This window comes from Trachypithecus francoisi, unplaced genomic scaffold (assembly GCF_009764315.1).
Source record: "Trachypithecus francoisi isolate TF-2019V2 unplaced genomic scaffold, Tfra_2.0 Lachesis_group16, whole genome shotgun sequence".
Classification (NCBI taxonomy): Eukaryota; Metazoa; Chordata; class Mammalia; order Primates; family Cercopithecidae; genus Trachypithecus; species Trachypithecus francoisi.
The window spans coordinates 71,655,524-71,671,075 of record NW_022681461.1 but is presented as its reverse complement, the minus strand read 5'-3'; the positions used below and the strand labels follow the sequence as shown (position 1 = coordinate 71,671,075).

The 15,552-nt window shown below is 53.0% G+C and overlaps 1 protein-coding gene across 7 annotated transcripts in view; it reads left to right on the top strand.

Moving 5' to 3' along the window:
- Window positions 1-15,552, top strand: part of COL27A1 (collagen type XXVII alpha 1 chain) — a 157,941-nt gene that overhangs the window by 116,880 nt on the left and 25,509 nt on the right. For all 7 annotated transcript variants that reach the window (XR_004443599.1, XR_004443600.1, XM_033237698.1 and 4 more), the window contains 5 exons: window positions 3,029-3,136; window positions 10,136-10,189; window positions 10,316-10,423; window positions 11,568-11,621; window positions 12,548-12,601. Coding sequence is in view for 5 of the 7 variants with exons in the window: in XM_033237698.1 (XP_033093589.1) it covers window positions 3,029-3,136; window positions 10,136-10,189; window positions 10,316-10,423; window positions 11,568-11,621; window positions 12,548-12,601 (378 nt within the window). In the remaining 2 variants the exon portion in view is untranslated. The remainder of the gene's footprint in view (window positions 1-3,028; window positions 3,137-10,135; window positions 10,190-10,315; window positions 10,424-11,567; window positions 11,622-12,547; window positions 12,602-15,552) is intronic.

Genomic DNA, 15,552 nt, shown 5'->3' with positions numbered 1-15,552 from the left:
AATCCTTGCAGTAATCCTTTCATCCTGATTTTACAAACGAGGAAACTTGCCCAGGGTCACACCGCTATTCAGTAGCAGTAGCAATATTTGAACTTAGGCAGCATAACCCCAGGGATGAGGGAGGCATCGTCCCCTGAGCAGAAAATCTTGGAATTAGAAGGAGCCAGAACCCCAGGTTCACACAGCACTGACTTACTTGGTGGTATCAGGGAGTCTCCACCTCTCTGCACCTCAGTTTTCCCATCTGTAACTGGAGAGGGTTAAGGAAGGCGACTTGCAAGGCTCTTCTGAGCACTGACAGATGTCTGAGGATTTGGGGCATCTACAGGAACCCCCAGAGCCTGTTCTGCATGCGATTCACAAGGACATCCACCCCAGGGGTCCAGTTAACCCCTGGAGGGTGGTCTTAGGCAAAGCCCAGGTGAGGGCCCTTTGCTGAAAACCCAACCAGCCTCCTGGAACAGGCTGTCTGCCTCTGAGAGTTAGGAGAACAGGTGGCCAGGATGACAAGCCAGAAATGGAATCCCAGAGCCAGGGGAGTCTGCAGGAGAGTTATCCGGGCCAGCCCCCTGTCTTCATGCCAGGCTGTGCTTAGAAGCTGAGGCTCACAGCGGGAAGGGATCTAGGTACAACTCTGTGCCCAGATCTGCTCTGCACTGGCCCACGCCTCAGCTCGGAGTCTCCTGCCTTTATCTGTGCCATCTCTGGACTGCACCGTTGCAAAATCTGCCCAACTGAGCTAGAAACTGCCCCAGCAACTCTCTCACACCCACCTCCTGCCCTGGAGCCCAGGCCCCAGCAGGCCCAGCTTGCAGCAATGAGCAATCGTGAGTGGCTCTCTCGAGCCTCTCTTCGGGGCAGGGCCAAACCCCAGGCTCTAGCTTCATGCCCTCTGCTTCCTGTGCTGTCTCTCCTCTGGATGCACACCAGTTTATCAGTGTCCCTCGTAAAGCTTGGCACTGGGGGACAGAACTGGTAAAGACACACTATGCTTTTCCAAGCCTGCTCTTCTCGCCCATCCCTTCCTCGTACCTGTGACTTCATGTCCTCTCCCATGGGTCTCCCTGGACAAGTCACAGCTAAGCCAGTGCAGATTGACCGCAAGCCCCAGGCCTGCCAGCCCCGATGGAGACCACCTTCTGATGGACACCGCCTCTCGGCAGCCATGCCCATGCTGCACTCCACACCTCCTCTGCTCAAGGTTGATGAGGGTGACGGCCCATGCCCCATCCTAGAATCCTGCATGCCCCATCCTGGGACCACACCTGCCCCCAATCTCTCTCAGAGTATGCAAAGATTACCGTGATGAGATAAGGCAAGCTTACAGTGACACTGATTGCTTCAAAACCATAAAAAACCCATGCCAGCCTGGTGCAGTGGCTCACACCTGTAATCCCAGCACTTTGGAAGGCGGAAGTGGGTGGATCAGCTGAGGTGAGGAGTTCGAGACCAGCCTAGCCAACATGGTGAAACCCTGTCTCTACTAAACATACCAAAATTAGCCAGGCTTGGTGGCGTGTGCCTGTAGTCCCAGCTAGTCAGGAGGCGGGGGCAGGAGAATCGCTTGAACCTGGGAGGTGGAGGTTGCAGTGAGCCGAGATCATGCCACTGCACTCCAGCCTGGGTGACAGAATGAGATCCATCTAAAAAAAAAAAAAAAGCCCATGCCAAGTGTTGCCTTTCCAAGGAAATAACCCTGGGTGCCCCAAAGGCCCGAAGCCCCAAGAAGACCTTGGTTACAGCCCTATCGCTGTGAAGAGGGCATGCTCAGGATCCTGCTTCAAAGTCCAGCTCCACTGCTAGCCAGTTGTGGGCCTCTGGGCCAGATTACTTGATTTAGCTCTACCTCAGATTCCTCATCTGTAAAATGGGACTAAAAGCGGACCAGCCTTGGAAAGCTTTTGTGGGGATGAAGTCAGTTAATAAATGTTAAAGGACTCAGACTATGGTCCTGACATGGTTAGTGCCATACAAATGTTAGCTCCATCCATTCCCCAGAGAAAGTATTCTGCAGCCCATAAGAATGATCGCCATGCAGAGCCCAGAGCAGTGGGAGGGCACGTTCACCATAGAGCAAAGCAGTAACTATAACGAACAAAGATGGAGACCGGCAGTGCAGTGGGATTGTGCCTTTAGAGCTTAGTTTCCTGGAGCCAATGCATTGCCTTGGGACCGCTGCTTCACTGCCCTGAGTCAGGTGCATACCATCCAAACTGTTACCTACCATTTATTATTATTATTCTTCACTGTTTTTGTGTCATCAAGGATTGAAAATGCAGCTCAGAAAAATGGAAAGTGGTTCTGAGAGGGAGAATTGGGTAAATTTTCTTGCTTGATGAAAATTTCTTTCTTAGGCACAGTGGCTCCCACCTGTAATCCCAGCACTTTGAAAAGCTGAGGTGGGAGGACTGCTTGAGTCTCCAACTCCTGGGCTCAAGCTCTCTTGTAGCAAGAGCTCATTTCTGCAAAAGAAAAAAAGTTTAATTAGCTGGGCATGGTGGCATGTGCCTGTAGTCCCAGCTACTTGGGAGGCTGAGGCAGGAGGATTGCTTGAGCCCAGGAGGTAGAGGCTGCAGTGAGCTATGATTGCACCTCTGCACAATCTCTCTCTGGGAGAGAGACTGAGACTCTGTCTAAAAAAAAAAAAATCTGCTTCATAAGACTCTTGTTCTCCCAATGTGTCTAAGTTGAGGACAAATTGCCCTTGTCTCCTGTGAACTCCGTGGGGTGGGTGCAGTCAGGACCTGGGCTTATCTCTGAGTCACTCTGCCCTTCCCTGCCCAGGCTCAGACAGGGACACGTGGGAACCTCTAGGTCTGGGATGTGTCCTGTGCAAGCTTCAGGCTACACTGGGCTTGGCAGCTGAGTCGCAGCACCCTGCCTTTTTGGCAGCTGAGGGACCTGTCGGGAATCTAGGGGCCAGTTGGCTGTGGATGTCTGAATGGAGCCCTGCAGTTTGGGGCCTCTGATGCACTTGGCAACTAACTTATTCTCTGTCTCTCTCCCCTCCTCATGCCCTGCCACCCAGGGGGACAGGGGAGACCCAGGGCCTGATGGAGAACATGGCGAGAAAGGCCAGGAAGGGCTGATGGGTGAGGACGGGCCCCCCGGCCCCCCTGGTGTCACTGGTGTCCGGGTGAGTGTGCAGGCTGCTTGCAGTGCCTAGGGCTCTGGGGTACCCTGAACGCTCATGCCTGTGCAGGCAGCTGGGCGGGAGGTCTTTTGGTAGTGCCACTGTGGTCCTTTCTCCACCCGGTGGTTTGCCAGATAACCAATCTGACCCTGTCCCTTCCCTGCTTAACGTTCCATGGCTCTGCAGAACATCTGTTACTCATCCTACCGGCTCCCCTGCCCTGTGCAAACCTGGCCCCTGCTGACCTCATCTCGTCCATCCCCCATATCCAGACACACTGAACTTTTTTCAGTTCCTTGGACAAGCTGTGGCCCTTACCCCTGGGCCTTTGTCCATGCTCTGTCTAGGACACTCTCCTTTCCTCACTCCCCTGTCACCTGCTTTAGTCCTATTTGGCCTTCAGGTATCACCATAGACATCACCTCCTCCAAAAAGCCATCCCTGTCCCCAGGCTGGGCCATGAGCCCTCAGGGACATGCATAACCTTCAGTGTATGTCTTGGTTCCATGAAGACCAAGACCTTTTCTGGTCTTCATTTATGTCTTTAACAGTGCCTTGGCCAGTGGCTCATGCCTGTAATCTGAGCACTTTGGGAGGCCAAGGCAGGCGGATCACTTGAGGTCAGGAGTTGGAGACCAGCCTGGCCAACATGGTAAAACCCCGTCTGTACTAAAAGTGTAAAAATTAGTCAGGCATGGTGGCGCATGCCTATAGTCTCAGTTACTCAGGAGACTGAGGCAGGAGAATCACTTGAACCTGGGAGGCGGGGGTTGCAATGAGCCGAGATGACGCCACTGTCTCCAGCCTGGGCAACAGAACGTGACTGTGTCACAAAACAAAACAAAAAACAAAACAAAAACAAAAACCGGACCTGACACATAAGAGGTGACCAAAGTCTGTTCGTTGATTAAGAAGACAGAGCAGCTCTGCTCTTCTACCCTAACAGAAATGTACTTAGTCAGACCACAAACACTCACGAGCATCTTCCCTGGGCCAGGTGCTCCGAGATTAAAGGTGTATAGACAAGTTTCAACGTGTATAGACAAGGTCCCCAGTGTTCTCCTGAAGGTTCCCTCTTTGATGCTGATAGCAACCCCTGAGGACTGGGAAAATCTGAGAGGTAAAGGAAACTTCCCAGGCTCACACAGTGACAAATGGCAAAGCTGGAATTTGAACTTGGGCCTGCATGACATACTGCCCCTGGGCTCTGGCAGAGTTGGAATCCAGGGCTTGGCTGTGGGTCTGTGAGGATGAGGCTGGAGGCAGGTGGAAGGTTGATTTCTGAGTGTCGCAAATACTGGACTGATGACTCGGAACTTGACTTGGTAGTGGCGGGGGCGGTGGTAGTCTTGTACAGTTGAGCTGGGTTTGTGTGACCGAGGAGTGCTGGGTCAGTTCAGTCGAACTGCTTGGGACGTGTGGATTAGGTGGCCTTGCAGACAAAATGCCCAAATACATAAGCCTGCTGGCATCTACCTTGAGCCAACCAGCTGGTGAGAACTCACACCTCTGCTGCCATCCCAGTCTCCCTGGGGTGTCCATTTCGCTCTTCATCCCTCAAGCGGAGAGATCCATGTTACCTAGGCAAAGCAGCCCAGTTTGATTCAGGCCTGCTCTTGACACTGTTTTCCCCCCGAAGTGTTTACATGACTAACCTAGGACAGATCCAAGTTAGCCTGCAACAAACTATGGTTGTGGGAAAATATTTGTTTCCTAAAAATAGCACTGAATTGCCAATCCCCCTAAACAGCTGCAACAGAATGAACTCACCAAACTAGAGAAGAATACGAGGGCGCTGAGTCAGCCAGGAGGCTTTCCCCGGGCTTGACTCAGCGGCAGGGAAGTGGGCCAAGGGGAATTTAGCAGGAGGGTCCCTGGCCCAGATTCTGCATTAGGAACTTAGTCTGCGACCTTTCACCCGCCCCTTGCCCTCTCTGGTTTTGCCCTTGGAGGATTTGGAAGGAATGTGTGCTAAGATCACTTTGAGCTCCAGCGTTCCAGGGACCCTTTTTTAGTGAGTGTTGAGTATCATGGCTGTGGAATGGGCAGGAACACATGGCAGAAAAAGTCGTGGAACCAGAGTCCTGAGGTTGAACTTGAGTTTCTGGCTGGCTCAAGCAACCCATTCTCTGGGTGACTTTGGGCAAATCACTGCCCCTCTCTGAGCCTTGGTTTTCTTATCTATAAAGAGTAAGTAAAACTCAGGATAGGAAAGCATGTTATAAAATGCACCAGAAATATAAAAGATTGTCTTTATAAATTTAGAGGACAAAGTGACTAGAGGCTGGTGGTTGCTGGTAGTGATGGTGAGTGGATGGTGTGGGTGGGGGCAGCAGCAATGGCAGTGGTGGTAATGATGATAATAATGATGGTAATGGTGGTAGTACTGATGATGGTGTTGGTGGTGGTGATGATGAAGATGATGGGGGTGATGATGGTGGTAGTAGTGGTGACTGTGATGAGGTGGTGATGGTGGTACTGGTGCTGGTGGCGATGGTGATAGTGGGAGTGGGAGGGGAGTGGAGGTGAGGGTGATGGAGGTGGTGGTAGTGGTGATGATGATGGCGGGGGTAGTGGTGTTGGTGGTGGTGATGGTGATAGTGGTGGTGGTGGTGATGATGATGATGGGGCAGTGATGATGGTGATGGTGGTGGTGGTGATGGTGGTGGTGATAATGGTGGTGGTACTAATGATAGTGGTGGTGGTGATGATAATGGTGGTGGTGGTGGTGATGGTAATGATGGGGCAGTGACCATGGTGATGGTGGTGGTGGTTGGTGGTGGTGGTGATGATGGCGGGGGTAGTGGTGTTGGTGGTGGTGATGGTGATGGGGTGATGGTGATAATGATGATAATGATGAGGCAGTGATGATGGTGGTGGCGATGGTGATAGTGGGGTGGGAGTGGAGTGGAGGTGAGTGTGATGGTGGTGGTGGTAGTGGTGATGATGATGGCGGGGGTAGTGGTGTTGGTGGTGGTGATGGTGATAGTGGTGGTGGTGGTGATGATGGTGGTGGTGGTGATAATGGTGGTGGTGGTACTAATGATAATGGTAGTGGTGGTGATGATGGCGGGGGTAGTGGTGTTAGTGGTGGTGATGGTGATGATAGTGGTGTTGGTGGTGGTGATGGTGATGATAATGGTGGTGATGATGATGGGGAAGTGATGATGGTAATGGTGGTGGTGATGCTGGTGATAATGGTGGTGGTGGTACTAATGATAGTGGTAGTGGTGGTGATGATGGGTAGTGGTGATGGTGGTGATGATGGCGGGGAAGTGATGATGGTGGTCATGGCAGTGGTGAGGTGGAGGTGATGATGATGATGTCGTGATATGGTGTGGGCAGTGGTGATGATGATGGTGATGATGATGGTAGTAGTGGTGTGGTGGTGGTAGCTGTGTTAATGTCAATGTTTTGCCATCACTCCCATTTCTCATATGCCGGGATTGGAAAGAGAGTCACTTGGGCCAGGCCAAGTGTGTGCTGAGTGATAAGGCAGTGAGGGACCTTACTTGAGTCTCTTTGGCATCAGGATAAATACCTCCCACTCCGTGGCCTGGAAACAGTTGAGTATTTAAAAATAGAATTTTATGAGCCATTGGGGCCTTTCCAGAAATGCGTCTATATGGATGGGGCCCAGCAGAAATCTTCATTCCGGGCCCACAGCCTCATCCACTGTATGTATGCTCTCTGCCGGAGAGGGCATGTCCCAGCAAGTAGTGCCCTGTCCTGGGGGAGACGCAGCCTCCCGTCTCCCTGCCCCTGTACCGGATGCTTCAGCACTGACTCATCTCGCCTTCTGCAAGGGATCAGTCAGCCATTGCAGCCACCTCACTGCACTGGAAAATGCCGCCAATCACTGTGACATGGCTTCCCCGTTGCCTGACCATGACCAGCCTGGAAGGAGAGGTGCCCCAGAAGTAGAGGAGCTGCATGTCACTTCTGACCTGGCTGGGAGGCCCACAGAGGGCTTCCTCTCACTGAGCCTCAGTTCCTTTAGCTCCAAAACGGGATACATAATCCCTTCCTCCAAACACTGGTGAGAACTGAACGAACATTTATGTAGAATGAGAACACAGCACATGGCCCGTGGTGAGGGTTGTAGGGATTGTTGGTGTTTTATCACCAGAAGAGCTGGAGACTTTGAGATTGCCCAGTGCTGTCTGATAGAAATGAAATACAAGCCATATACAAGCCACTCCTTTTAAATTTTCTAGTAGCCACCTTTAAAAAGCAAAAAGAAACAGGTAACTTTAATTTTAAGGGCCAGTGCGGTGGCTCGTGCCAGTAGTCCCAGCACTGTAGGTAACCGAGGTGGGAGGATTGTTTGAGCATAAAAGTGCAAGACCAGCCTGGGCAACATAGTCAGAACTCATCTCTACAAAAATTAAATTAAATCAAATTAAAAAGTTAGCTGGGCGTGGTGGTGCATGCCTGTAGTCTCTGCTACTCAGGAGGCTGAGGTGGGAGGATCACTTGAGCCCCAGAGGTTGAGGCTGCAATAAGCTGAGATCGAACCACTGTGTTCCAGTCTGGGCAACAGAGAGAGACATTGTCTCAAATTTAAAAAAAGAATTAATTTTAATAATATAGTTTATTTAGTCCAATATATCCAAATATCATTTCAAAATATAATCAATATGAAAATCATTAATAAGATATTTAGCACTCTTTTTGTAGTAAGTCTTTGAAATCGGCGTGTAGTATATATTCATAGCACATCTCAATTCAGATGTGAATTTTCATTGGAAATACCTGATCTGTGTTTAGATTTTCATTGTATATAAAATTTCACTGGAAATACTTGATCTGTATTGAGATTTCATAAAATTTACAGTTCAAAATGTAGGTTCATATACCCAAGTTACTCCAAACAAGTTTTGTAGCAACATAATTGGGTGTGTCAACTTTTACTTTTTTTTTTTTTCTTTTGAGACACAGTCTCACTCTGTCACCCAGGCCGGAGTGCAGTAGTGCTCACTGCAATCTCCGCTTCCCGGGTTCAAGAAATTCTCGTGCCTGGGCCCTCCCAAGTAGCTGGGATTACAGGCGTGCACCACCACACCTGGCTAATTTTTGTACTTTTAGTAGAGACAGCATTTCGCCATGTTGGCCAGGCTGATCTTGAGCTCCTGGCCTCAAGTGATCCACCCACCTCAGCCTCCCAAAGTGCTGGGATTACAGGCGTGAGCCACTGTGCCCCGCCTTAAATTTAATTTTAAATTAATTAAAGTTAAATAATATTAAGAATTCAGTTTCTTAGTCAGAGTAGCCACATTTCAAGTGTTCAGTAGCTGTATGTGGCTGGAGGCCACGGGGCTAGTCCCATACTAGAGGTGGAGAAACTGAGGTTCAGAGAAAGAGCAGGACTGGTCCAGGGGTACGTGTGGACTCAGGCACTGGGATGCAGGCAGTCTGTGCTGAGGTCCTTCCCAGGCCACTGTTCCTGCCTTTCTGAGGACCACAAGGTGGTCTGACTGGTGTGTCCCTTTGGGATAGCATCATCTTTTCTGGCATCATAACTGATGCTGCGTGAAGTCTTTAGAGCAGACATTTCTCCCTTGTGCTGAATCAAAGCCAGCTGCCCCATAATTGTCATGCACTGGCCACCCTGGAGAACATGGCTTGCCCTGCCCCCAGAACAGCTGCAGAAATCTGCAGACAGGAACCAAGTCCTCTGGATTGGTCCAGATGTTTCTTTGTTCCTCCAGGACCTCTTCTTCCTGTCCCTCTTCTATCACAATTAGTCAGTGCCTCTTCTTAAAGTACAATACCTATTCCCGAATGGGACATCACCTCCTTCGTTCTACATCTGGTGCCTCTGTTAATGCAACCAGAGGGATTACATCAAAGCAGCTCCTTAGTGCTTACCAAGAGCATAGGCATTCTTTCTAGATCCTTTGAGGCTTGCAGTCAAGAAGTCCTTTCTAGGCCAGAAACACTGCCTGCCCCACTCCCTCCATCCTGACCTATGGCCCAGGATTGATTCTCTCTCTTCTCTTTCTCTCTGTGTCTGTCTCTTACTGTCACATTCACACTTGCACACACTCACTCACCCTTGCTGTGCAGTTTCTCTGACAACTGTGGACACAAAGCTGAATTTGCGCGCCCCCCCGACCCCACACCAGAGCAGGGCAGGGCAGGGCAGGGCAGGCCAGAGCAACTCTTTGGGAAGCCCTGTGGGGCAGGGGCAGAGTGGCCTGTCAGAGGCAATGGCCTGGGGACCCCAAGGAAAGTGGGAGAAGGCAGCTGACCTTTCCAGCACAATTTCTTACTGCGAAGAGGCTCCTCCAGCCCAGCCCCTGAGAGAGGAGGGGCCTGTGCGAGGGACATGCCCCAGGAATTGCTCACAAGTGACGCACAACATCTGAGAGATAGGGAAGAACCTATAAATCCTCTCCATTTGCCACCTCATGTCATCAATGGGGACCCAGAGCCAGGGGGTGGAAAGAGCCCTGGGCATGGAGCCAGACACAGCTGGGATTGATTCAGGGCCTGCAAGGCACAGCTGGGACCCTGGGCAAAAGTCATTGTATCTTTGGGAACTTGGCTGCCTCAACTGGAAGCGGGTCTCATTGGGGCCTAACGTTCAGGGTCGTTGGGAGGGTGGAACAGCACTTGGCGCTGGAGAGAGCTCAGTGCAGAGCGCTCCTCCCTGTAGGACACCCCTGGATGCCTAACAGTAACCATGACGACAGTGAAGCCAGCAATTGCAGAAGCCACACCCAGCGTCCACCCCTGCACCCAGGCCTCGCTGTCAGCGCGTTCTTGCATCGCCAAGTCGAATCCCTAAGTTCTGTGACACTGTCCCCACTACACAGCAGAGGACGCTTAGCCTGGGAAGTTAGGTCAGGCTCAAGGTCACACAGGTACTGAGTGGCAGAATCAGTTTCGAACCGGGCCGTCTGCCTCCAGAGCTGACAGTCTGACCACCTTGCGAATCTGCCTCAATTTCCTCTCTTCTCTCATCTTTCTCTTGCTCTTTCCCTCCTCTCTCTTCAGGGTCCTGAAGGAAAATCAGGGAAGCAAGGTGAGAAGGGCCGCACTGGAGCCAAGGTAGGTGCTCCCTTCTGCCTCGATGGGCCCAGGTCCCTCCCCCACATCCCTTTCCCAGTCCCTCCCCTCCCTGGCCCCTCTGTCCTGCTGGGGCCTGGTGACAGCTTGTCTCTCCTCCTGTTGCAGGGCGCCAAGGGCTACCAAGGACAGCTGGGTGAGATGGGCGTCCCTGGAGACCCCGGACCCCCTGGCACTCCAGGCCCTAAAGGGTCCCGGGGCAGCCTGGGACCAACGGTGAGGACTCTCGCTGGGGTCGAGGAGTAAGATATGGAATAGAGGGAACCAAGGGCAGGAAAGGAGACACCAGGCTTCTCTGTGCTGCTGTCACCCACCCCAGCTATTAGCTGAACACCTGGTGCTCACTGTCCCAGCCACCTCTCTGAATCATGAATCACTCTGGTAACCTGCAGAAAGCTGCAGCCCCGCCTCCGGAACAGTATATACCACACAGAATATTTCCTGCAATTTGAAGGGGTGTGTGGGTCCCCTGAAGCCCTCTATGGACCCAAATTAATAAGCCTTGTTATTAGCATCAGGGGAGAAAGGACCCGATTCTTAGGACTGTTTTTATCAAACAAGGAGATTTCCCCCTGGAAATAGATTCAGGAGGAACAGGACAATGCTCCTGCAGGTCCCTGGATGACTCTGAGGGTGTCCCAGAGCATTGCTGGGCTGCCCTGAAGGAAGGGGCCCAGAGGGCTTTGATACCTGCAGGAGACAAAGACGCCAGGTGGAAGCAAGGGAAGGAGGCTGAAGAGGGTGACACAGCAGCTCCAAGCTGGCTGTGTGTAAGGTTAAGCAACCAGGCTGGTTTGTGGTATTTGCCAGTTTCTGCAGTGTAAATGCTCCCTCCGTGGCTGGTTTCAAGCCACTGACATGACGTCCCTGAATGCAGAGTGGGGAGGAGTCACACAGCAGCCCTCCCTTAGACCGTGTTTCCACCAACATGCACAGATGCAGTAGACCAAAATAACCTCATGAGAGTAGGTAGGAGGAAAATGTAGTAAAATGGCTAGGAGGAGATGAGTTTTGAATATCCTCTATCTTGATTTTTAGTAAAATTAATTTAACTGTAAGTCCATAAAATTGAATTGTTAATAACAGCTCTGTTTCACTGGCTTGTAAAAGTCCTGAAAATTTAGCAATCAGCTGTCTTGAACCACTGGAGCCAGGAGAAGGAGGGCTGGGGCGGGGGTGGGGATTTCCAGGGAGGAGGGATGATGTCACTGGCTTTCTGCCGTGTTCACACACCTTGGTTATGGGCAGCATGGAAGCACCAGGCTGCTGGGTGGAGCACGGCTGGAGCCTGCAGGGAGACTGCTGTGTCCCTGCTGTGACAGCCACACTCCATACCAACGAGGGTCTCCTCCTCTTGTAGGGTGCTCCTGGACGCATGGGGGCCCAAGGAGAACCAGGACTGGCTGGTTATGATGTAAGCAGATATCACCTCACCCCACCCCCTCTGCCCCACCACCTCCCGGCTGAAGGCTGACCCCTGGGACACTGAAGATGTGGGGTCTCACCTGCCCCAGGGAGCCCTGGGCCCAGAGCTGTGGTGGGGGTGGAAGATCATGGATGGGACAGGTGTGGTTGGGGCCACCAGATCAAAATGAGCCACCCCAAGCCTTCCTGGGTATTTCCTGCCTGGGGTGGGTGCTCTGCATGCCTTGTCTGCTGTCTGGGGAAGGGACCATTTTTGTATCCAGTCTGGCATCTTCTTAGACATGGCTGAGCCAAACCCATGTTACACATCTGGAGAGAACAGGGCTCAGAGGGGTATGGTGCCTACTCAGAAGGGGAAACCGGGGCTCAGGAGGATAGAGAGGCACACAAGGCCTGACCACTTCAGTTTGGAGGTGGAATCCTAGCTCTGGTCCTCGAGGCTCTAGATCCAGTGTTTGGTAGAGATACAGCAGGGAGAGGAGGAGAGGGAGAGGAAAACAGGTGAGACAAGACCTGGAAGGATGTTTCAAGGAGCCCATGGCGGGTGTCCACACCTGCAGGCCTAGCCAAAGCCTGGGAAGGTCTGTTGAGGCAAGCATTTTGCCCCTGTCCCTGGTCCTGGCTTGGAGGACAAAGCTGGTTCTCCCGAGATACCCTTCCAGGTCTGCTCCAGGGTGGGGCGGGCAGGGCCCCTGACCATCCAAACTGGAACACCCCTTTGGGGTGTGTCTGGGACCAGCATGGCAGGTCTGGAAGGCCAGGGCTCAGACAGGCACAGATTTACTGAGAGCCACACAGCCACCTGGGACAGAGCTGGGACCCAGTTTTGCAGCCCAGTGTTCCCATTTCAGAGTCCACGTCCTTTGTCCTTCCTGAGTCCTCATTCTGACTTACCTCCTTCTTGTTTTCCTGCAGGGACACAAAGGCATTGTGGGACCCCTCGGACCTCCTGGACCAAAAGGCGAAAAGGTGGGTGTTTGCTCTGGGGGAAGCAGCTGCACCCTCGTGTCTGAGGCTGAGGTCAGCTTCGGGGCCAGCAGGAGAAAGCCCCTGGGGTAGCCATGGCTGGAGAAGCCTGTGGGGGCTCACCCCCTGCAGCAGCTGAGGCTGGTGTCACTGCCACTGTGCCCAGCAGGCAGGAGCCATCAGATCCACATTCAGCAGTATGTGCTGGGTGTCATCTTTGTACCCAGTGCTGGAATGAAAATATGCAATCCCTGCCCTCACTGGGCTTATAACCAAGAAGCAGAAATGGACATCAATCTTGTAATGACTAAAACTGTAACTCCATCATCTGTGTCGACATGGGAATTGAAGCCTTGCCCGTGAATGAGATCACCCAGTGAGAGTGGGGAGAGGATGCTGAGCAGGAGAGGCTTAGGACGGAGAGTGAGGAACTCCAGTAGTTAGTGGTCAAGGAAGGAGCCACCAAGGCAGAGGGGAAGGCATGTTCATTCCCCACCCCTTGGCTCAAGATTCGGTAGAGGAGAGAAATCACTGGAAGGATCCTCGCTGATCCCTGGACCCTGCCCCGCCATGCTGGTGAGGATGTGGAGGGCCAGGAGTGCCAGAAGGTCCAAGGTATTGGTGCTATGTCACGTCCAAGGCAATACCCAGCTGGCCCCAGAACCCACGTGTCTGAGTCCTACCTTCGTCGCCTGAGTCCCTTCTGTCTTTCCTCCTCCCCCTCTCCCCTGCTGGCTCAGCTGGATCGCTCCGCTTGCCCCTGCCTCCCCAGCACGCCTTTCTTTTGCTGAGTCAGCTCCCCACTAACTAAATCCTGCTGTTGGTGACTCACGCTGGCCCGGCGTGCTGCCCAGCTGACCCCTTCCTCCTGCTGGAGGAGGACAGCTCAGCCATCAAAGAGTGCCACCCACCCCAGCCGATTCCACAGGAAGCCACCGAAGGTGCCACTCAGTACCCTGGGTCCCTCCTGGGCCCTTGCAGCCTGCCAGTGCTGGCACAGAAGGGGTTAACACAGACCCTGAAACAAGGAGCCCCTGGTGCACCCCAAGGCCTCCGCTCCAGGCCATCTGCAGCTCTAGAAGCAGTCTCTGTGGCTGCTGAGAATGGGACCCTAACATCACATCTGCCCTAAGGCTGCAGGGGCCTTGGGGGGTCCCCAGGATTCTCTGAGCCTTGAGTGCCTCATCAAGTTGGGGGGGTCCTCAGGAATGAGAGGCCAAGGGCAGGGGGGCATCACATATATATCAGCCGGATGCCTTTTCTGACTTAGAAGGCATTACTAGATTCGTTCATTCCTCCAGCTCTCCAACAGATATTTATGGAGGATGTAGTGTGTTCCAGGCCCTGAGCTAGAGGCTGGGAATGAAGCCCTTAGAGGTCTCAAAAACAGGGCAAGTTCCATGAATGAACAGCTGCCCACAAGCTGGATGGTGCTGGGGAGGAGAGAGCAGGTTCCTGGGGAGACACTGAGCACACGCCCACATGCAGAGCTCTTTCCCTGCCATTCCTCCCGTAATCCTCACCACAGCCCCAGTGCAGAGATACCACTGTTCTACAGGACAGGTGGGGAAACTGAGTCCCCACGAGGCTCAGAGACTAGCCCAGGATCTGTAGTAAGAGGGTGGTAGGGCCGGGATTTAGACCTCATCTGTCTGATGCCAGAGCCTACTTCCCTAACCAAAAGCAAACCCGAGATAAGGAAGCCATACGCCTTTAACTTGAACTGCCCACCCCCGCTCACCGTGGGGGTGAGCTCACTACAAAGCTGGTGGCCAGAGAGAGGGGATGAGACTCTGGGACTTGGACAGGGGAGGGACAGTATCCTACCAGATTTCTGGTGCTAAAAAATGCATCCCCAAACTACACTCACATTGCGGGGCATCAGTATAGCTGATCCAGGATGGGGCGGGCAGGGCCCCCGACCATCCAAGCCCATCCAGTCTGGGCTTTGGGTCCAGATTGCCCCGATTCCTGAGTGACCTTGGCTAAGACCTTCCTTCCTCTCAGTTTCCCATCATTAAGTGGGGACAATAGTCCCAGCGGCATAGGTTACTGTGCAGATCGGATGAAACAAACCTCACAAAATGCCAGGCACATGGAACATGCTGGGTAGACACAGGCAGGCCCCTTCCCCAAAGCCCCCAAGTCCAGCTGCCTCTGTCCACAGTGGGACTTGAGCACTGGATCAAAGAACCATAGAGAGTGGGCAGGGACGAGAAGGAATTCCCGCTCACTGGGCCACCCCTCTGGGTACAGCTGGTTCTAGACCTTAGGCCTAGTCCCTGCCAGCCTGCAGCCTCTACCCACAGGAACCACAGAGGCCTCAGGCTGGTGGCTGATCACCACCAACCTTTAGAACTGACTCCGGCCAGGGATGTGTCCCAGCCCCAGGGACGCTTTGCCTCTGTCCAGCCTCTTCCGGCTCTATTTCAGTCCCTATGAACAAAGGGGTCCAGGGGTGCCTGGCTTGAGCCCTGTGCCCAGAGGAGTGACACAAGTTTTCTGGGGCTGGACTCTTCTGAGCCCTGAGATTCTGCCATTTGCTGTTCCGCTTACACCTTCCTTGTAGTTGAAAGGTGGCGTCTACACCTGTCCTGCGGATGGACCAGGGCCTGGGGTGGCCACGGCATGAGGACCTCAATTCTAAACTCTGCTCCCCCACCGACTCCCGTCTCTGGCCGTGTCCATGTGACACAGTCTCACTGCTGCTATTGTTACCGGCTACGGCAATTTTAACGCCATCTGCTGAGCCCCTGCTACGTGGGCAGCAGCCTGCTGAGGGCTTCCTGTGCCTTTCCTCACCGAGTCCTCTCAACAGCACCGGGACGCGCTCCAGTCCCGCTCTGCACATAGGAACCTGTCTTATGGATACACCCCCATGCTGACTGGCTGCCAAGTGCCACCTGGGGCTACCATGGAGGGTAGGAGTTTCACCCTAAAGCTGGTTCCTCCCA